Source organism: Myxine glutinosa, chromosome 4 (assembly GCF_964187855.1).
Source record: "Myxine glutinosa chromosome 4, kmMyxGlut1.1, whole genome shotgun sequence".
Lineage (NCBI taxonomy): Eukaryota > Metazoa > Chordata > Myxini > Myxiniformes > Myxinidae > Myxine > Myxine glutinosa.
The window spans coordinates 65,119,509-65,142,250 of record NC_136264.1 but is presented as its reverse complement, the minus strand read 5'-3'; the positions used below and the strand labels follow the sequence as shown (position 1 = coordinate 65,142,250).

General features: G+C 43.0%; 1 protein-coding gene across 1 annotated transcript in view; it reads left to right on the top strand.

Annotated features, from left to right (window-relative positions):
* Positions 1-22,742, top strand: part of PDE2A (phosphodiesterase 2A) — a 376,017-nt gene that overhangs the window by 176,026 nt on the left and 177,249 nt on the right. Inside the window, exons 7-8 of the mRNA XM_068112452.2 lie at positions 3,144-3,203; positions 4,651-4,792. Coding sequence (XP_067968553.2) covers positions 3,144-3,203; positions 4,651-4,792 — 202 coding nt within the window. The remainder of the gene's footprint in view (positions 1-3,143; positions 3,204-4,650; positions 4,793-22,742) is intronic.

The window sequence follows — 22,742 nt, the reverse complement described above, 5'->3', positions numbered from 1 at the left end:
CTAATTAATTACACAGCACCCGGGCCCTGCTCATATGGATCCTTTGTGTCGCGAGCACAGCACCTGAGCAAAGGGTCCCATCTATATTTTCCTTATCAGGGCTTCCGTGCACCGATGGTGCGTGGAGAAGCCCAAACACCAAATCCTCCATGTATATACAAAATAACTATTCCCAGGTTCGTAAATCATACTGGACAAAAACAAGACACACTCACCTTTAAAGATCTTGTATGTGTCCAATTGATCCCAGCGGTGCCTCCATATTGTTCGGGAATAGTTATATGACTCAGGAGGATACAAAATAACTAAACAGGGCTTTTACAAAGCAACGCTTTATTAGCTAATAATTCACTTGTTTCAATGCAATAAAGAACTACAATACTATAACGAATTTAGTAATTCAAGTCGTTGGTTCTTCTTCGTTCACCGGTGCTCTCCTGTTTTCTGTTTCCCGTTGCGTGCTCGTTCGTTCCGTCGGGCAGGGGTTATCGTGGCAAGTGCTCTCGACTCAAAGTTTGTCCTCGTTTTTATCGGCACACTCAAGTTAATCCTCCGTGCGCTAAATGTTAATCCCTTCTCCGCAGAAGGTTGCTCAGTCATCCCGCTCGCCTTACTGGCACCAACTCGCTCCCCTCCTGCTGCGAGTTCCATTTGCCTCACAACAGGAGGGTGCTCTAGCCCGGGGCTGTGACCAGGTGAACAAGAGATTACCACGTGCACATTCCTGACATTCATTTACGAAATCGTCTATCTGCTTCGTTACCAGTCCCTTCTCAATGAGTTACATTTCCACAACATACATGTACGATATGTTATCTTATCGATATGTTATATGTATGCTATCTTATACATACATATACGATATAACGTATACGTATGTATAAGATAACGTATATGTGTGTATATAAGCTGCAGAATATATATATTGTTACGTGCTCCTCCCCGACCCCCTGGTCACGGTGTACCTCCGAACCCCGAGAGGAGTCACGGCAGAAAAATGTGTTATTCTGTATGTCAAAATCAATGGTGAAGCCACACCAATTGTTACAAACCAACAAGTATTGTATTAAGATCACATAAGAATAACAGTACAAAAACAATAGTAATCAATTGTACAACAAATAGTATATCATTCCTATGATGGTACCATCAGGTTCGTACAATGTAACTCACTGTGCTCCAGCGATCGACAGATCAATGTCCAATCGAGACCAGAATCCCGTTGGTTTGGCAGTTACAGTCCTGCTGCCAAGCTGTGCAAAGGCGCCCTCCAGGCGACTGGGAAATCCAAAGGCGCCCTCCAGGCGACTGGGGAATCACACCCTCGTGTATGGAAATTCCACAGCTCGCAGTCGGCAAACCTCAGATTTACCTTCAGGTATATCCGCGTTGCACACACACACACCAGATACGTCTGAATGCGGTGAACACGGCTGACGTGAAGCAAAGAAAACCCTGCGCGACGCGCAAAGGCTGAAGCGAAGCAAAGAAACCTTGCTCGACTCGCAAAGTGCGCGAGTCAAAATGACTGACGGCCCGTTCTCGAGACGTAACGGCACGACGATGATTTTCCTCGGAATCACCTGCCAAAAACCTGACACGCAGGTTCATCTGTCACAGCGATGACAACTCTGTCGCAGGAATCCCTTTCCTGGGAAACCCAAAGTTCACTCGTGACTCTTGCTCGCCAACGTTCGCTCCAGACCGCAAAGCAACTATGCTTGTCCGACTCCACTCGCTCTGCCTTCTTTTTCTCCTCTTCCTCTTCGTCGTCTTTCGGTTCCGGTTTCATTTTAACATTAACTTTTTTACCTTTTGAAAATAGTTCATAAACAATAAACCTTTTGAAAACAATAATAGTACATGGATCAAAAATGTTTACAGTGGATGAAAACCACAACAACGGAAGTGACGAATCCGTAACGGAGATGATTTCTTCCTGATGATGCTTGAAGACAGAAACATTCCCATGAGGCAAAGTGCTTTCTCTTTCTTGTTAATGGCCCCAATTATTCCCACCTTATTTGTGAGGTTGGCCAGTGGGAAGGATTCTGGAACCAGCTGGCCAGGCCTGATGTACAGCTGGTGGGAATTTGTCGTTTGTTCAGGGTGCTGGCGATAACTTGCCTACTCTTCATGGAGGACACCATCGGAACTTTAAAGTCTACCAAGGACTGCTGGCAGACTGGATGCCAGTTTAAGGATGAGGGACAGCACACATTGATAAATCACCCTGCCTGTGAAGCAACAGGATGGCAGTTCATAGCCAGTTCGGGATTCAAACCCAGGTTATACAGCTTAGGTGTGAGTGCGCATAACCCTAGGCCAGCTTCCTGGTATCCCTAGACTAGACAATAAATTGCTTCCTCTTTTCCAAAGCTTCAAATAGTTGGTCTCAGCTGGTTTCATTGAACATCTCACACATTCACCAACTCCATGTTACCATTCCTTTCTGCCTTCCTTCACACAGTCACTGCAACTACAAAATAAACTTTAACTTTGGACACAGATTGCAGTTTTAGATTTGATGTGTAGGGGGAAACAGTTTGCAGTTGCTTGTAACCATGGAGACTTGTTTGTTATATTGTCAAAGGCAAGGCATGGTGTTCATGGAATTCTTTCACATTTTGCATTTTTGAAGAAATTGGATGATGAAAGAAAAAATTGCATTGTTTCCTCCTCCATAGGTGCAGCAGTCCTCCAAAAGAGAGAATATATAAAATTATTGTCTACTCTCTCGGTTACCTTTGGCCATGATGCATTTATATTCAAAATGATCTTTAAACCAAACTGATGGAATTCTTCCCCTTCTTTCCCTCCCCATATTCATGTCCCATTGACTCCCTTCTCCTCAAAACCTCTTTCACCTTTTCTTCCAGTGTCCCCAACTCTCGTGCTTCCCTTCTTCACTCTACAAAGGTGTTGCCCCTCACTCTTGTTGTATTCAGTGCCCCACCCCCTCATGCCACATCCCCTTCCCACTCATGGATATGATATGCAGATGGCACGAAACACCTTTGCCTCGGTTATGTTTAGACATAGAAAAGGAAATAATGGCACTTTGTATGTTCATTTTGTTCTGATAATTTCTTGCTCTGCATTCGTGCAGTACATACCGTGCTTGTGTGTGTGCCTTTTCCAAGGTGCGCTGCAGCCCACTGAACACTATAGAAAAGGCCAGCCTCGACACCATTGCGAAAAGCGTACGTTCCTCGTTCCAATAGCGGTCTTCTTTATGCATATTAAGGAAAACGATATGCTTCAGTTTGTGCTATCATGACTTCTCAGGTGCAAAAGACACATGAGGCAGGAGCAGTTGTGTTCAGCTGGGTAGGATGGGTACAGAGCGTGAGGGGTTGGGGACACGCAATTTGAAAGCAAACACAGAATTGAGGCTTTCAGCCTTCTCACGAGCAGAGTCGGTTGTGGTGCCATTTGAAGAGAGGGAAGGGATGGAAGGGTAGCATACGCTAGAGGAAGACTTAGCAAGGTACCACCCGGTTTTAGAGGAGGGGGATGAATTTGAAATGCAATCTAAAGGTTGACCAGAATATGTCTTTTGGCTCTCCTGAGAGTGGACACACTTGTGGGCTGTGTGAAATGATCTGAGGTTGCCTTGAATCAGATTTGCATTCCAGGGAGAGAAGTCAAGTTGTCTCGAGTTGACTGGCTCACCACCGGTATTAGTTGTATCTTGGGAAAGAGGAAGTGGATGATAACTGTAGATTAGAAGAGAGGAATCTGTGCGCAAGAAAGAGCAGGTTTCTGTGAGTTAACATCAGGGGCAGTAGATATGGGAGACCAGTCCTGAAAGGAGATGGCTGCTTGCAGTCCCTGCCAATCTGTCGATGTGAACTGTCAGACCCACCGCTGAGGCAGCTTTCTGAGAATAGCCATAGAAATATTGACTTTCACAAGAACATGATCAGATGAACCAATTAGAGCAGAAGAAGAAAAGGAGACATGAGCAGGAAAGTTAATCATCTCCAAGTTCAGAAGGGAGGATTTGCCATTTGGAGAAATACGAGTTTGAAAGGTCACAGATCGAGTCAGTCCCATGGAGTCACAGAAGTCCTTTGCCGCAGTGCCATGGCTGGTGAGAGAGGTACTAATACCCAGCCAATTGACATGGTGATAGTGTAAATGACCACGAATGCAGAAGAGAGAGTTTGGATGGGTGGTTCAACTTTTGCTCATGTTGCCTGTGCGAGATGTAAATAGAGTCCTCAATGTTTGAAGGACGGTTCAGGACACAGACAAACACGAGGTGGGAGCAGATGGGAAGTAGCAGCCAAAGGTACCCCTGGGGTTCGGGAGGTGTAAAATCAGTACACGGACAGTGAGAAATTGAGTGCTTGATGTAAATTGCATCTCCACCTCTGTCATGGGGTTCAGGCCTGTCAAACCATAGGAGACAATTACGTCATTATCCTTGTTATTCAGCCTTTTTCAATTGCATGCCATTATCATATGCCTGAGGATTTGCTGTATTATCTAAATGCACTTTCTTAAGGGCATCCTGGTGAAAGTTTGTCATGGTGAACCCAAAAGTTGATTTTTTGAAAAGTTTTTATTATTATTATTTTTTTTTGCATTCTTATCATTGTTATGCAACATTTTAAATTTTATGCCACTGTAATATGCCTGTAGATCTCTGTTTGCTACAAAAGGGTGCACAGCATGGTGTTTACTGCTTCGTCCCAAGGCAGTGCGTCTAAATGCCAAAACTTGGTGGCACATGATTATGGTGAAACCTTCACTAATATGGACAGGAAGATTCTGCAACTATGTGGTACGTACTTTTACTATAAGGCAGAAAGTGACGATATCATATCACCTCCCCAGCCCCCCTCCCTCCCTGACACTTCCTCTCTCACACAAACTCCAAAGTATAACAACTGTAATTTGTAAAGACCTTAATATCTCCTGGTAATGCTCGGCCAATGTCTAGGAAAGATCTTGTGATACCAGGATCGTTAAATTGCAGAAGTTTCAGCATTTCCATGTCATTGCCAATAGATTTTGTAATATGGGTGAATAAAGCATGAGAATGAATAATTTTTATTTTGTGGAATTCAGTGTGCAAGGAAAATCTTTATCTTTGAAGGGAATGCTAATATTCGTTCATGACAATGAAACTATTTCCGCGATTGATAAATTTTTGCTTTCCTCTGCTTGATGTCGTCCATTTTCTGAAACATCCATCCATGTCGGAATGGACATTTTCTCAGATCTTACAGGGAAGAAAATGACATTTCTGGGAGTTATCCCTTAAAATCACTGCAAGGAAATGCTTTAAATGTAATTTAGTAGATATTTTGTGTTTGAAGTGGCCTGCCGACATTACCTGACTCGACAAACTCAGATACAGTGATCGGTCAGATGCCATATTCCTAAAATGAAATTGCATATTTCAAATCTTTCATTGGCACTAGGATTTGGAGCTTTACTTGCTTGCTTTATGCAGCTTTCTTTGGCTGGAAGCGCATTGGGGTTAACTTGCAGAAATCTTAACCACCTGTGGTAATTGATTAGGTGAAAGCTGATTGGTTATTCCCTCCAATTACAGGTTATAGAAGTGATTGGGTCTTGTTATTTATATGTGCCAGCATCAGCGCACCTTTGGTAGGCAATTTAAAGTGGTGATATTTACACAAAGTGAAATGTTTCTGGAACACACTGTATATTCTAAATTCTAAATGGGGTGGGAATGCAGGTGGCGAAAAAGCAAATGGCGTCTTCTGTCCAAACCAACAAGCGAGGAGAAGCAAACAGCATTTATTGCCACACCTGATGCAATTGAAATGCTCTAATGGAGGCAATGTGCTCCATTTGAAACTGTTTGTTTGATACATGTAGCGTTTTGATGCCTGGAATCTGTAATATAAATTTATATTGGTGTCAAAGCCAGTGACCGATTGCAAATTGATAGTAGGATAGATCTCGTTACCTCCGTCACCGAAGAGGTTATAGGTTATGTTTTCACCCATGTCTGTTTGTCTGCGAGAAGGATATCTCAAAAAGTTGTGGACAGATTCGGGCAAAATTTGGTGGAAAGGTTGGGTGTGTGACAAGCATGAATTGGATTTTGGTGGAGATCCGGATCTGGATACGAGAATTCGCAGTGATTCTTCAACATTGAGCGATAGGGCCAATATATATATATTAACTGTTTATTTGGTAGTTTTTACGATGAAGGAAACATTAACAATGTTGTTAAAAGTTTATTTTGTGATTAATTGGAGTTATGTTGTTTGGAATGAAAAAAGAGACCGAGTTCAAGTGAATGACAACATGCTGTGATGGTTTCTGCTTTCTGAATGTGAACTTCGCGGATCGCCATATGCAGATTCGCCATGGTCCCACGATCGATGTTTCTATACATGAACGTACCCGTTTGTTTGCGAACGGGTACGTTTTTCATGGAAGTCCTTCACGAACTTGCTGTCCATGTCTGACGTGCGACTGAAGGTGCTACAGGAATGTGTCATTTATTGGTTTCATGCTTTAGCATTCGCCGTATCTGCATTGCCTGTTTGCTTCTGGCCTCCCACCCATGCGTAGCACGGGTATCTCCCTCGTTAAAATAACATCAACAACCAGTCATATGGTCATATAATCATAAAAACGACATCCACACTCTAGTTAAATCTATGATGATGCAGAATAATAAACTAGAACAATGCGACTGTGTCGCCAATATGCCTCCGCAAAGTCCCACAACGGAATAAAAAATCAATGAAAATCATTTTGTGAATAATACAAAAAACTAAACTGAACAAATACTCCATATTAAAGGAAGTTGCTTTGCATCTGCTGAAGGGGTTAACTTATCTACATCAACTGCTTCAAGGGCACTTCAATAGGAAGGCTTCAGCACTGTGATTGTAGTTTATAGCTTAATGAAATATATTGAAGAGGATGCAAATTACGTATAATAACACAACATATGAATAAGATTAACAAATGGGACTCTGCCTGTGATGTAGGTGTGGTGACTTTTGGGATGAATGACTGTCTACAACCACTTTCTCCCTCGTTACCCCCACCACGTTCACAGGAGAACGTTTTTTGCCCAAATCCTTCACAAACTGGCTGGCCTGGCATTGGACGAGCTGCAAAAGTTTTCAATTCCGTTAGGGTGCCGACAATAACTTGTCTACCCTTTGGGAAAGACGCTGTAGGATCTATAACTCTATCAAAGAATGCGAGCCAAAGTGACAAGCAGCTTAACGTCCACCCGAAGGAAGACATATTCTTTGATGTAATGGCCTGCTTGCAAAGCACCAATCTGGCAGTTTACAGTCAGGTCGAGGGTCGAACCCAGACTAGGCAGCTTACAGATAAATCTGCTGCCTATGCACCATCTTGGCTTAGATATTTATGTATGTCTGCAAATGAATAGATGTAGTGGGAAAGGGTCACTATTCACAAAAAAATAGCAAGCAACAACAAATATGTATCTGTAAAGGCAATGATGAAATGGTCACTGATTGCTCTCATTTTCTGCTTGTTACATACATGTGATTCCTTCTCCCATCCATCCCTGGGAGAAGGCTATAAGGACATGGAAAGCTTGGCTTGCATTTTAGTCCCATGACGAAGGCCACTCTGTGCTTAAAACGTCGTGTGTGTGTGTGTGTGTGTGTGTGTATGTGTGTGGTCACTGCTATTTTCACATTTCAACAGCCATTTTGAACCTTGAACCATTTTGGATTGGCATTTTGGACTGACTGACTATTTTGGCTTGAGCCATTTTGTTTTGTAGGGCAATGTATGGTGTGATGTAACAGCTCGCACCACCCATGCAGCAGCAGAATGCCATTTTTCACTTATTTTGCGAATTGGACAAAGGCAAAGCAACGTGACGATGCATCTGGAGTACTTACACACTTGGATATGAAAGTCGTGTGTTTAATTGTGTGGGTTTGTTTTCATGACGAGAGCAGATGGACAGAATAACGTGTAATGAAGCACATAGATCTTGTCAGACATGTCGTGGGTTGTGTGCTCACATTCACCCACGCTATGTCGTGCTGAGGAAAAATGGAGAATTGCCTGCTGAAATTTTAATGCCGACTTGCGCAAGATGTTGCTTTGAGAGAACACCAGATCAATGAACGAAGAGAACATTCTAATCGTTCTCATCAACTTTGAGCAACCCATTATCATTTCCTGGTGCATTATTGTTCTGTGTTTGGGTTGCAATTTGTGTATGTTGTGCTCTCCTGGAGACGTTTTGCATGCAGGGTTTTTGAGAGGGAGTTTAACTTGTGTTGACGACACCGCCATCCTCTTTGCATAGGTAATCAAACACTTAACCCCTTTTGCAATAAATCTCACACACTTTGTACAGTGATGGAAAGATTTTTTTTTTTTTTTTTTTTTTTTTTTTTGTATACAAGGTCGAGGCTCGTGAAAGAGCGAACATTAATCACACAGAAAGACAAACCGACACATAAAACATATAACATAGGGAGCGGTAGACAAGATGGGGAGAGAGGGGGAAGGACACAAACACAACATTTGAGAGCAGGGACCGAGAGACATGGAGACATCGAGAGATCTGAGAGAGGGCGAGGGCTTGGGGGGGGGGGGGGGGCGTGGGAAGGGGGCGGTGGGAGAGGTATAAAACATATGGACACTGCCAGGACTTCCAGGAAAGAAGTTGGAATTTCAAACAAGGTGGATCTGGGGTGAATTAGCGGGGGTAGAAAAGATCAAGGTTTTGGATGGGGGAAGATAAGAGATGGTGGTGAACAGCTGTTTTAAAGACCTGGAGGGAGGAGTGGGATTGAAGGGAGTGAGGGAGTTTGTTCCAGAGGCGGGAGAAAAGAGGAATGAAAGAGTGAAGGTGAGCAGAGAGCCGAGATTTCGGCAGTTTAACCATCAGAGGGTTGCTGGCAGATCTTGTGCGACCTGTAGGAATATTTGGGGGACAGAGCACAGAGAGAGCTGGGGGTGCAAGGCCGGAGAGGAGTCGGTAGAAGACAGAAAGACCACCTACCTGCCTGCGGTGAGTGAGTGAAAGGCCCTCAGAGATAGCTTCATCGCGGGAGATTCCAATAATTCTGAAAGCTTTGGTTTCAACAGCGTGAAGCCGAGCTAGGTGTGAGGCAGGAGCACCGGCCCATAGGGGAGAACAGTATTCCATTGAGCTGCGGATGAAAGCCTTGTATGTGGTGAGGAGCTCAGGTGTGCCGAGGAAGGACTTCGCACGACGGAGGATGCCCAGTCGGCGACTGGCTTTGGAGGCCAGCTTGGAAATGTGGTTTTCCCAAGAAAGATCATGGCAGATAGTGAGACCCAAAATCTTGAGCGACAGAACTCTTGGAGAGGATTGTTGAGAAAGTAGATGGGAGGGTTGTCCAGTCGATCTTTTCGGAGAGACATAGTAAGGGTGTGAGATTTGTCAGGATTGAAAGACATGTTCCACTTGTTTGACCAGTCTGTGATTTTGTCCAGGTCTTCAGAGAGTGAGGAGGCAGCAGACTGCCGATCTGAGGGAAGAGGAATGGAGCGGCAGAGAGTGGAGTCATCAGCAAAGAGATAGAGAGGATTTTCGAGAGAGTCAGAGAGATCATTGATGAAGACCAGAAAAAGCACGGGGCCCAGAACACTGCCTTGGGGAACTCCAGCCTGAACAGGAAGAGGAGATGAGAGAAACCCATTCAGGGCCACACGTTGACGACGACTAGAGAGGAAGTCCGCCAGCCATGCGTGGAGATTTCCATGGATACCAAAGGAGGAGAGTTTGGTGAGCAGAGCGGGGTGCCAGACCGTGTCGAAGGCACGTGATATGTCGAGGGAGACAGCTCTAATTTCCTGTTTGGCATTGAGGACCTCCATCCATTGTTGAGACAGCAGAAGCAGCATGTCCAGAGTAGAGTGACCTGGTCTGAAACCAAATTGATGATCAGAGATCAAGCCATTGGAGAAGAGGAAAGATTTCATATCCGAAGCAATGATGGATTCCATGACTTTGCTGATAATTGGGAGAAGGCTGATTGGTCTGTAGTTGCTAGGATCTGTTTTTGCACCTTTTTTGTGCAAAGCGGTGATGTTGGCTGATTTCCAAGCAGATGGCAGTTGACCTTGAGCAAAAGAGAGGGTGAAGAGAACAGAGAGAGGGTGAGATAGAGCAGCAGAGCAGGATTTTAGGACCCGTGGGCTGATGCCGTCGGGTCCAGTTGCAGAATCAGAGTCGAGGGTTGACAGAAACTTTTCCACCTTGTCAGGAGGAAAGGACACGGAGTCCAGGAGCAGCAGGGTACGACTGGGTATGGTGGGTACAGAGAGGGATGGGTTTGGGACACAAGATTTAGAGTTGATTGTGCATATTTTCCAGCCACGAGCTTGCATGGGCAGACATGTCTAAAACGAACAATGGATTTGGTGTCGATGTGAGGGGAACTTGTGGATATACTCATTGAGCAAACAAACAAATGATTATTGAAGAGCAATCCTTATTGAGGACGCAGCCACAAACCACACCTTTAAAATGGGTCGTGAAGATTTTACTTTGAAATAAATACACAAACAACGAAGAAAGATGTCATGCATACGATACTCACAACAATCCAAATAAACGAGAGTTGCAATGGAAACAGCAATTTGGTAATTTCGAAAATTGAACATATCAAGTGTTTTACATGATTTAATGTTTTGCTTCACAAATTTGTTTGATATATTTTCCAATTCCACCCGTTAATCCACCCCAAATCCACCATATTTCAAATTCCGTTTTCTTTCCTGAAAGTCCTTGTAGTGTAAATAATGTTTGTCTTTTGTACCCCGCCCCAGCCCTCTCCCTTCCACAGATCTCCCGATGTCCCTGTTCTCTACTGGTGTTGTGCTTCCCTCTCTCTTCTCTTCTTGTCTCCCGCTCCCTTGATTATATGTGCTATGTGTTATCTCTTGCATGACCCGCTCCCTCGACTTAGTATACAATTTTTTTTAAAACTGCGGCCTAAGAGGTGTTTTGCATGTTCCGGGTGTCCTCGACCATCGCCTTTGACTAGTTTTGACCAAAATTTTCTCACATATTTATCACAAACGTACAAATAAGCTGCATACGTTTCAATTTGTTTTGTTGTGAAATATGGCTGATATATTGTAATAATAACATCACAAAAAGGCCCATTTGATTATAATGGGATGAAATTGTTGCCATGGAAACTGTTGATATATTTTCTGTTGATATATCATTTTGTTGATGTCAAAAAGGCTAAATCGATCGTTCTGATTTTTGGTGGACCATGTCTTTGACCCAATACACAAATCCTGTTCAAATTTCAATTTAATAGGATGAAAATTGATGCTTCTAGCTTTTCCAATCTTTTCCAGCTTTTCCAAAAACCAATATGCTTCTTCTTCTTCTTCATCTTCTTCTGTGACCCAATATGTAGTTTCTGTTCAATCTAGTAGAGTACCCAGAATCGGGATGGGTGGAGATTGCGCATTACTTGCAGAAAAATGTATTATCTGTACATTGCAAGAAGACTCTATAGATGTTTGTGTGGTGTGCGTCAATTAGGTCTACAGGTCTAAAGGGGGTCTGTAGGGGTCTAAAGGCATCTAATGGGTCTAAAGGTCTAAAACGTCTAAGGATCAAGGGTTTAAGCAGTCTAAAGGGTGTAAATGTCTTCAGCAGTCTAAGTGGTCTAAAAGGTCTTTAAATGTCTTGAGGGTGCCTAAAAGGGATGTCAATCGGTCAAAGCGGTCAAGGGATCGAAGCAGTCTGAAAGGGTCTTAAAAGTCTGAATAACATTGACCAGACTTGGTGGTGTAATGGTTAGAGACAGCTCCGAGTCTGGGCGGTCGTTTGCTCAAACTCCGGCCAAGTCGTACCAAAGACTTTTAAAATGGTACGTGCTGCTTCCTTGCTTGACATTCAACATTTAGAGATTAGAGCACGGACAATCCCCATCGGTTGGCATCCATGGGGAGGAGGAAATTCTTCCTGAGGAAATGCCCCACTGAGTCTGGTGAGAATAGCGGCACCATTATTATGAGGTCGCTGGTACCCAGAGTATCCTGGGAAGTGACAGCTGTGTGTGTGTGTATGTGTGTGTGTGTGTGTGTGTGTGTATGTGTGTGTGTGTGTGTGTGTGTGTGTGTGTGTGTGTGTGTGTGTGTGTGTGTGTGTGTGTGTGTGTGTGCCTCATTACGAGCATTAGACCCTGCATTAAAAAAATGGAACTTCCAAAAGTATTTAGAGTTTAAAGTTGGTGTTTGCCCCATCAACCCTGCTGTTGGAGTTTCTCTCCTCTCTGCTGTTCCTTTTGTTCTGTTGCATCCTGATCCGTTCAGTGATGCATTCTGTCGTGTCCTGCCTGGTTCACTCTTCCATGAGCCTTGACTTTGTAAACAAAAAGGGGTTTAAATCCCTAAGGTGTCGAACAAGGTCTATGTGGTTCAAACAATCTGGGGGTCTAAAGTGTTTAATAAGGGTCAAATGTGTCTTCGCAGATTAAAGAGTCTAAGAGGTCTAAAGGGTCTTAAAAAGGTGCAAAGTATGTAAAATGTTCGAAAGGGTTTAAAGATCGTAGGTGGTCTAAAGGGTCTTGAAATGCTTAATATTGTGTAAAGGGGTCTAAAAATCGAAATAATATGTTCCAAGGGTAGTTTACAGGTTTATAGGATCTAAGGGGTCTATAGGGTTTAAAATACCTAAAGGGGTCTAATGAGTATCTAAGGGTCAATTGGTCACTCTTCAGGAGTATAAGGGGGTATAAAGGGTTAAAAGGTCCAAAGTGTCTAAAAGGTACAAGGGGTATGAAGGTCTAAATGTGTAAAAGGTATGTTCCAATAGTCCGTAATTAATAGACGTAGTCATGGTCCAATAATACATAATTAATAGACGTACCCACGGTCCAACACAAGCAGTACATAATTAATAGACATACCGTACTGATGTGGATCGACCGAAGCTTCACCGACCACGTGTTTTTTGGTGTTATATATTGAATTGGATTCAAATTTATGATTTATGTGACCTTTTGGCTTATTTCCCCTAAAAACAATAGTCTTTCTGCTTGTGACTACCTCCACTAGCTGGTTGAGTTTAGTGAAGATTGAATGAAAATGCAACCTGTAGGTGCCTGTAGACAAGTGACAGACAAACAAAAGAGATATCGTGCGTTGCACGATACCAGCAAAATCCAATTAAACAACAGTTGCCATGGAAAGAGCAATTTGGTAATTTCGAAAATTTTACATTATTGAGAGATGTGCATAACAAATTTGGTTGATACATTTTCTCATTGCGGCAAACAGTGCATTCAGAAAGTATTCAGACCCCTCCAATTTTTTCACATTTTGTTATGTTGCAGCCTTGTGCTGAAATCGTTTTAATTCATTTTTTCCCTCATCAATCTACACTCAATACCCCATAATGACAAAGAGAAAACAGGATTTTCGAAAGTTTTGCAAATTTGTTAAAAAGAAAAAACTGAAATATCACATTGACATAAGCATTCCGACCCTTATCTCAATACTTAGTTGAAGCACCTTTGGCAGCGATTACAGCCTTGAGTCTTCTTGGGTATGACGCGACAAGCTTTGCCCACCTGGATTTGGAGATTTTCTGCCATTCTTCTCTGCAGATCCTCTCAAGCTCTGTCAGGTTGGATGGGGACCGTTGGTGGGCAGCCATTTTCAGGTCTCTCCAGAGATGCTCGATTGGGTTCAAGTCAGGGCTCTGGCTGGCCCACTCAAGGACCTTCGCAGAGTTGTCCCGAAGCCACTTCTGCATTGTCTTGGCTGTGTGCTTTGGGTCATTGTCCTGTTGGAAGGTGAACCTTCGGCCCAGTCTGAGATCCTGAGCGCTCTGTTTCAGGTTTTCAATGAGGATATCTCTGTACTTTGCCCGGTTTATTGTTCCCTCAACCCTGACCAGTGCCCCAGTCCCTACTGCTGCAAAACACCCCCACAGCATGATGCTGCCACCACCATGCTTCACCGTTGGGATGGTATTGGGCAGGTGATGAGCGGTGTCTGGTTTCCTCCAGACATGACGCTCAGAATTGAGGCCAAACAGTTCAATCTTGGTTTCATCAGACCATAGAATCTTGTTTCTCACAGTCTGAGAGTCCTTGAGGTGTTTTTTTGCAAACTCCAAGCAGGCTTTCATGTGTCTTTCACTGAGGAGAGGCTTCTCTGCCATAAAGCCCAGATCGGTGGAGTGTTGCAGTGATGGTTGTCCTTCTGGAAGTTTCTCCCATCTCCACACAGGATCTCTGCAGCTCAGCCAGAGTGACCATTGGGTTCTTGGTCACCTCTCTTACCAAGGCCCTTCTCCCCCAATTGCTCAGTTTGGCCGGGCGGCCAGCTCTGGGAAGAGTCCTGGTTGTTCCAAACTTCTTCCATTTAAGAATTATGGAGGCCAATGTGCTCTTGGGAACCTTCAATGCAGCAGAATTTTTTTTTGTAGGCTTCTCCAGATCTGTGCCTCGACACAATCCTGTCTCTTAGCTCTGCAGGCAGTTCCTTCGACCTCATGGCTTGGTTTTAGCTCTGATATGCATTGTCAGCTGTGAGACCTTATATAGACAGGTGTGTGCCTTTCCAAATCATGTCCAATCAACTGAATTTACCACAGGTGGACTCCAATCAAGGTGTAGAAACATCTCAAAGATGATCAAGAGAAATGGGAGGTACCTGCGCTAAATTTCAAGTGTCATAGCAAAGGGTATGAATACTTATGTAAATGTGATATTTCAGTTTTTTCTTTTTCATAAATTTGCAAAACTTTCTAAAATCCCGTTTTCTCTTTGTCATTATGGGGTATCGCGTGTAGATTGATGAGGGAAAAAATGAATTTAAACGATTTCAGCATAAGGCTGCAACATAACAAAATGTGAAAAAAGTGAAGGGGTCTGAACACTTTCTGAATGTACTGTATATGGTGTTTTGCATGTTTCGAGTGGTCTTGACCTTCACCTTAGACTATTTTTGACCGATTTTACACACTTGTAGTACACACAGATACAAATAGGCTGTGGAAGGTTCAATTTGATATCTTCAAAAATTATTGCGATATGGTAATAATAAAAATAAGACCACTGGTCTTGTAGCTTATCTGGACCTTGGCCTAATGTTGTAACCCTAATTTGTTAGCATTCTGCCTGGTAGGTCTAGACAAGACCTTTCAAGGAATTTACGCAATTTTCCAAAAAATTGACTAAGACGGCCATTTTGACACACTTTCAGTCAGGTGATCGGCATGACCTCCGCAATTTCATATTCCTACCCTGGCCTTATGTTGTTACCAAAATTTGGTAGCTATCCAACGTTTTCTCTTCTCTACAACCTGCAGTATAAAGCTAAAATAAATCTCTGGTGGGTCTGGAGAAAAAGGTTTTTGAAAGAATTTACTAAGGCTGCCATTTTGACACACTTTCCGTCACATGACCAGAACGAGCTTTGCAATCCCCGTTGCCAGTCAGGAGCAGAACCTTGCTGCCAAATTGCAGCCGGATCGGCCCAGCGGTTTGGCCAGAAAAGTCGAAATAGGCGACGGACGGTTGGACGGACGGACAGACGGTACATGATGACAATACCTTATCTGGAATTCCAATTCCAGATAAGCTAAAAAGAGATGTAGAAAATTAAAAGCTTTATTAATAATTCAGGATGATATGTCAGTGGTAGGAAAGTGTAAATAAATAGACGGGTGGTATGTAGGGAACGGTGATGATAAATTAAACCAGTATAGGCATCCACAACAATCCTTTTCCATGTTGTGGAACGTCGGCCGTGGTCCTCCCCTTTTTTTTCACCCTTAGTTTTTCACCTTTATTCACTTTTAAATTTGTTTTCTCTGCAACAGCTTGAGCGATTGACATGGAACTTTCAACATCGGAGTGCCTACCGATGGAGATTTTTTAAAACAAAGTTACATGATGATTAGATGGAAAATGCAGCCGGTATTCCAAAAAAATCAGTTTTCTGCATGCATGCATTCCAGGGTGTTTCATGTCGTAGGAATAAATTACCTCGACCTCACTTAACTCGGCCTCAGCCGAATAGTTCAAAGTAGTGTGTTGTTAATGGAGATGGTAAAGTGTATATAAATAAATAATGGTACTAGAAAGCATATCCAATCCTGTATTTTTCTTTCCTGTATTTTTTAATTCCCAAACTTCCAAATTGGCTTCAATCCCCAAATTCCAAATTGACTCCGACCCCAAAATGCCAAATTGGCTCCGATCCCTTGTTTATCTGACCTGCCTTCTTTAATGATCTCTCCGATTTAATGATCTCTCCGATTTAATGATCTCTCCGACTTAGATCCTTTCTTCATTCATTAATGATTATCCTTAGATCCTGTCTTCATTAATGATCTCTCCGACTCTCTGGAAAATTCTCTCTATCTCTTTGCTGATGATTCCACTCTCTGCCGCTCCATATCTCAACCCTCAGATCCGCAAGCTGCAGCCACTTCACTCTCTGCCGACCAGGAAAAAAAATCACAAACTGGTCAAACACGTGGAACATGTCTTTCAATCCTGACAAATCTCACACTCACTTTATCTCTACAAAAAGACCATCTGGACAACCCTCCCATCTACTTTCTCAACAATCCTCTCGAAGAAGTTCTGTCACTCAAGCTTTTGGGTCTCACTATCTGCCATGATCTTTCCTGCGAAAATCACATTTCCAAGCTGGCCTCCAAAGCCAGTCGCCGACTGGGCATCCTCCGTCGGGCGAAGTCCTTTCTGGGCATTTCTGAGCTCCTCACCACATACCAAGCTTTCATCCGCAGCTTGATGGAATACTGCTCTCCACTCTGGGCTGGTGATCCTGCCTCACACCTAGCTCAGCTTCACGCTGCAGAAACCAAAGCTTTCAGTCATTGGTATCTCCCGCAATGAAGCCGATTCTGAGGGCCTTTCACTCGTTCAGGTCCAGGCAGGTTGGTGGTCTTTCTGTCTTCTACCGACCCCTTTCCGGCCGAGCTCCCCCAGCTCTGTCTGTGCTCTGTCCCCCAAATATTACTTCAGGACGCACAAGATCTGCCAGAAACCATCTTCTTGTGAAACTACCAAAATCAAGACTCTCTGCTCACTTCATTCTTTCATTCCTCTTTTTTCCCACCTCTGGAACGAACTCCCACACTTCAAACCACTTTTCCACTTCAATCCACCACAACTCCACTTCAATCCCTCACCTCCCGACAGGTCTTTAAAACAGCTGTTCACCACCGTCTCTTATCTTCCCCCATCCAAAACCTTGATCTTTTCTACGCCCGTTAAAACACCCCAAATCCACCTCTTTCAATCTCCGACTTCATTCTTGAAATTCCTAGTAGTGTTCATTTGCTTTATACCGTGTACACCTCCCCCCTCCCCCCTCCACCTCCCCTCTACCCCAGCCCTCTCCCTTCCACAGTTCTACGACTTCCCTGTTCTCTACTGTTCTTGTCCTTCCCTCTCCCTCCCCCTCCTATCTCCCCCCCCCCCCTCCTATCTCCCGCTCCCTTTATTGTATGTTTTATGTGTCCGTACATATTTTCATGTTTAATGTATTAGCTCTTACACGAGCCTCGACTCCGTATACAAAAAAACAACAACCCTGCCCTACGTCCAGATATTATTGCGCACTTGTGCTGAATCGGAAATAAATGTGTCAAGTCTTTTTGGAGTGGAGGCTGTGGATGGATGGATGGATGGACTGACTGACATGACCCAAAAATATAAGCCCCAGGTATGCTGATTCCCTGTTGGGGACTAAAATGGAGCCTTTTCACATTATTTTCAAAACTTGTTTTGTCAGTGACTGTTTTCTGTGGGAGATGGCACCTTGTGAAGCCTAATGTACTGAGACTTAATGGTCATTCCTTTGCTTCCAGCAATCTCTTATCAAATGTCCCTTCCACATCCCACACTTCCCTCAAAACCTCAACAAACAGTGATGAGTCAAGAATAGGTTGTGGCCTCTGTTACTAATTGTCCATTATTTTGAGGTGAATTTCACAAACAGCATTATAATTAACAGCCAATTAATATTATGTAGTTGCCTTAGCACCACTGGGCCTTACTTATCTTCTACTGCATGGTTCATGGTTCCATTTCCTCTCCCCCTCTGGATGGCCGACAATGTTCTGACCACGTGCGGTCAGTTTGTCGGTTGCTGAATAAAGGAAGTATTCTATGTGCTGTAGAACGAGTACCAGATTCTGTATCGTTGGCTTTTCTATGCTTGTTTACTAATGAGTCTCAAGGCCTCAACTGTTTGTGAGTCACAGGGTTGTTTTTCAGAAAGAGAGAATTCTTCTTCTTTCAATTTCCGATTGCTAATTAATTAGACCAATGAGTTGGGCATTTTAATATGTATGTACGAGGGTAGTTGAAGGTTTACGTGGACTTTTTATTGTGAAAACAAAATCCGGTAACGGGCCGATTGGGAAACGCGCATTTAAAGCACTCTTAAGAGATGAACAACACCATTGGGAAACACACATTTCATGCACTATCAACAAATTAACTCTGATGACACCTCTTATCCATGTTACCCCACCCATAGTTATATCAAAACGAGCTGATTCGTCACACAGTCATGGATTGCTTCATTTCAATATGGGGCCGTTCAAAAATTAGGTATCGTTATTTTTCTTGTGATTTGTGTAATGTAACACTGGATTACATAACAGGCTGGATTAAACCTTACTATTATATATGACATCTGATTATATTTTTGGGGTCCCTCAGTCAGGAACACTTGACCCAAACAAAGCCAATGGAAATTTGACGCAACAAACCCGGGCAGTGTATAATCAGGAGAGGCCTACAGGCCTAATGTTACGTTTACTATAAATCCAAGATGGCGGCCATATACATTTGTCTCGGTGCTATGGTGGTGGGAGTCAAGCGACAGATGTAGGTGTGCTCCAGCATCTGTCCAACCAATGGGTGCATATTTCAAAAATCGACCACCAACAACAACAGCAACACAAAGCTCTTGTACACCTTGCAGGTAAAAAAAAATCCAAAACAACAGGGGACATATTGAAGCGTTTAATTTACAAGAATGGGTTTCATGGAAGAGCAAGGTAGAACAAAACATCAAGGCAATAAATGAACAGGAAAAAAAGGAAACAGACGAGGGGAGGCAACGCTGAAATTATGTAAAATAGTTGGGTAAGGAAAGGTTAATGGGGTAATAAAGATCATGAGTCAGAATTGGGGATGACCAGGTATGATGGTGCACTGTTTTATTGAAGCCTTGAAGGGAAGAGTGAGACAGAACAGACTCTGGAAGGTGGTTCCATGGACAGGAGAAGTGAGGAGTAAACTAGTTGAGGTGTGCAGTCAGAATGGATGTTTGATGTTGAACCACGAGGGGGTTACTGGAAGAGCACGTGCATCACGGAGTTACTGAGGAGGGTCAGAAGACTGAGAGAGCAATGTCAAAGGATAGAAAACAGAGTGACAACTGACCTGCCTGTCATGGGAGAGCAACAGACCTTGTACTTTGGCCTCATCACGGGATTCCAATACTTTTGAGAACTTCCGAGTCAATATAATCAAGGAGAGACAGTTTGGATGCTGATGAACCAGCCAATAATGAAGAGCAGTACTTCAATGAGCTACAGACAAAGGCCTTGTAGACATGAGAAGCTCTAATTTTCAAAGTAAAGACATGGATTGATGGAGAATTCCCAGTCTGTGGCTGCCCTTAGAGGCCACCTGTGCTATTACGTGGTCAGTCTCGGAAAGGTCATGGCTGATGGTGATGCCTAGATGTTCAAGACACTGAACCTCTTCTAGTGGTTGACCAACAAAATAGATAGATGGGTGTGTTTGATAATTCCAGAGCGATAGGATGGGACTGTGAGATTTTGCAATATTTCACATATATCTCAAGTTATTCCCCTGCTACACACATGCACTTGTCTCATCAACATGGTAGCACCTCAATGCTATCTCCTTATAAATCGCTGCATGGGATGGTTACGCAACTATTTTAGAAAGTGTGTTTTGATATCATCAACATTTAAAAACTTAAATACCCAGATATTGATTGGGCGGTTCAAAGAGATGAAAATCACAAGTTGACAAGTCTGGACTGCAAATGGGACGATTTAGAATTTCCCAACCCGTATCGGCCAAGGATGGGATGTAGGAGTGATCACCTTTTCTGAATGATAGCAAGCAGTAATGTCGCACATTGAGACAGCATACCTGGCCGACACCTGCAAATTGCATATCTCACTTCATGAGTAACATGTGTCACTATAGTACTGTATTGATTATTTTTTTCCATGACATTCCACTTGAATTCAATTGTTGAAGTCCCAAAATACTACTGCCAAAAGTTATCCGGTTGACGTTTGAATCGTGAATGATTTTGTTGATTGTATGCAAGAATGTCCATTCCAGTTTTGCTCACTTCTTTCTTTCTTTTCTTTTGCTTTTTATACATGGTCAAAGCTAATAGAAGAGCTAGGATACATAAGCACTTTAACTCTGGTGTGAAGTGATCATCCAAGGTCTTGTCACACACCACAATCTTCGATATAAACCAATTCAGCAAAATCTCCCTGCTCTCAAATGTTGTGTTTGTGTGCTTCCCCTTCTCTCCCCATCTTGTCTTCCGCTCCCTCTTTTTATATATTTTGTTTGTCTGGTTGATTTGTTTGTGAAATAAATGTTAGCTCTTTCACGAGCCTCGATTCAGTATACAAAAAAAACAAAAAAAAAACTCCTTCCCTCCGGTACCATTCCAGGAGCTCTGTTGAAATTGCCACACGAGTTGCCTTTTGAAACGTGAGATCTTTTGGTTCCCCCAACCCAAACCTTATTGACTTCAGAGTGAAATTGAATGATTAGTTCCACATTTCCAACACTTTCCTGCAATAATTGTTCTGCAATATCACCTATAGTAATTCAGCGACTCTCTAACTTGAGTGACGACTCTCTAACTTGAGTGATGGCGGTTGATGAGAATGCCTATCACTCACCAATTCACAGCTTCTTTTTTTTGATTCACTGGACCAGTTAATTACACAAGTACAAAAAGACCTGCACTTCAACTGATTCCACAAAGAACTTGATGATACACCTCTGTTCCAACTTGGTTTTATCAAACATCTGACAGCTTTGATTTAGCATTAATGTCACTTTCTTTATAATTTTCTCAAGGTAGATGATATTGCAGGAAAAGTTCAGCTTTGCTGTATTATTTATTACCTGTTCTTCAATTGTACAGGTTGTACCAAAAAACCCAAACCCATAAAAAATCCACAATATATTCCTTTTTATTATTCAAGATGAGGGATGCTAAATTACATAAAACTTCAGGGACACGTGTGAGATTTTGTGTGTCGTGGGTGTACCAAATATTAGAACCGTAGCTTGGAAGACTTTCGTTTGGCACTCGATTGGTCACATGCTCCTTATGTCCACCTGTGCACCGAATCCAGATTTGAACACGACGGCCGAAGTTGTTGATTACGCACTGACATTCGGCAAGTGGAGTGGATATAACCTTCTCTGTGTTTGCTTGTTTCAGCTCAGATACTTCTGGGGTTATCCTTGTACGCATTGTCTTTGATATATCCCCAAAGATAAAAATCTAACGGGCTCAGATCAGGGGGATGGAGAGACCACTCGACGCTGAAGCATCAACCAATCACTCTCACCAAAGTGGATTGTCACCCACTCACGGGACTCATTTATCGTGTGAAAGGTTGCCCCATCCTGTGGAAACCATTGTTCTTCCCATCAAACGCTTCTCCAGATACCAAAAGCAGCCCAGAACCCATTCAGCACTTTAATATAGCACTCAGAGTTGATGATCATGGCATTGCCATCCTCATATTCAAACCAGAATGGTCCAGTGATGTCATGCTTGCTCATTGCATACCAGGCCGTACACTTGAATTGAATGTCAGGGTCTCTGACGAACCTTATCGGGCGGTACTGGGCCCCAGTAGACATTCCTTGCTCTCAAAATGTCTTCGTCTATTTGAATGTTTTCTGTTTGCATGAGGCATCTATGTACATATATGTACATATATACTCGTGTATATATATATGTCATCATGCTGTGTGACTCATGCATGTGTCTGCATATATATATATATATATGCATTTCAAGTGTTTGTGCATTTGTATTTTACTCTTTCGTGGCTGAACCGTAGTTGTTGGAGCCCCAAATTTTTGGTGTAGTTACATCAGAATCTGGGCAAGGTTTTTGAGCTTGCATACATTGGCCTTGAAGTTTGTTTAAGGTTACTAAAGACCGCTATAAAGTGTTTATTGGGGTGTGGTCAGGCAGTCGTGCCGCTGGCCCGCAGGCAAAAGGTAACCATCTGAGGCCAATAACTCCATAGCTTTTCAATGTCCAACACATCCCAAAACCACCGCTGGAAAACCTCATCCAGCATGGCAGCATTGGGTACCTCTCCTCCCCGTTTTCCCCCCTCCCCTCCGGTCAGGGCAGGATAACCCCTCCAATATACAGTGGCCTGCAAAAGAATTCACCCCCTACCAATAATGCCACATTTAGATGAATTACGAATAATGTAGAAACAATTTTTCCAAATGAACTTTTTTATTCATAACTGAGGAGATCAAGCTAAACACAGTGAAAGTTGAAGGAGGTTGCATGTCTGGAATATCTGCAAAAACATGTACAAATCATAATGCACTGGATTCAAAAGTATTCGGCCCCTTAGGTCAGTACTTGGTGGAATCACATTTTATAGCAATGACTGCTATGAGTATTTTTGGGTC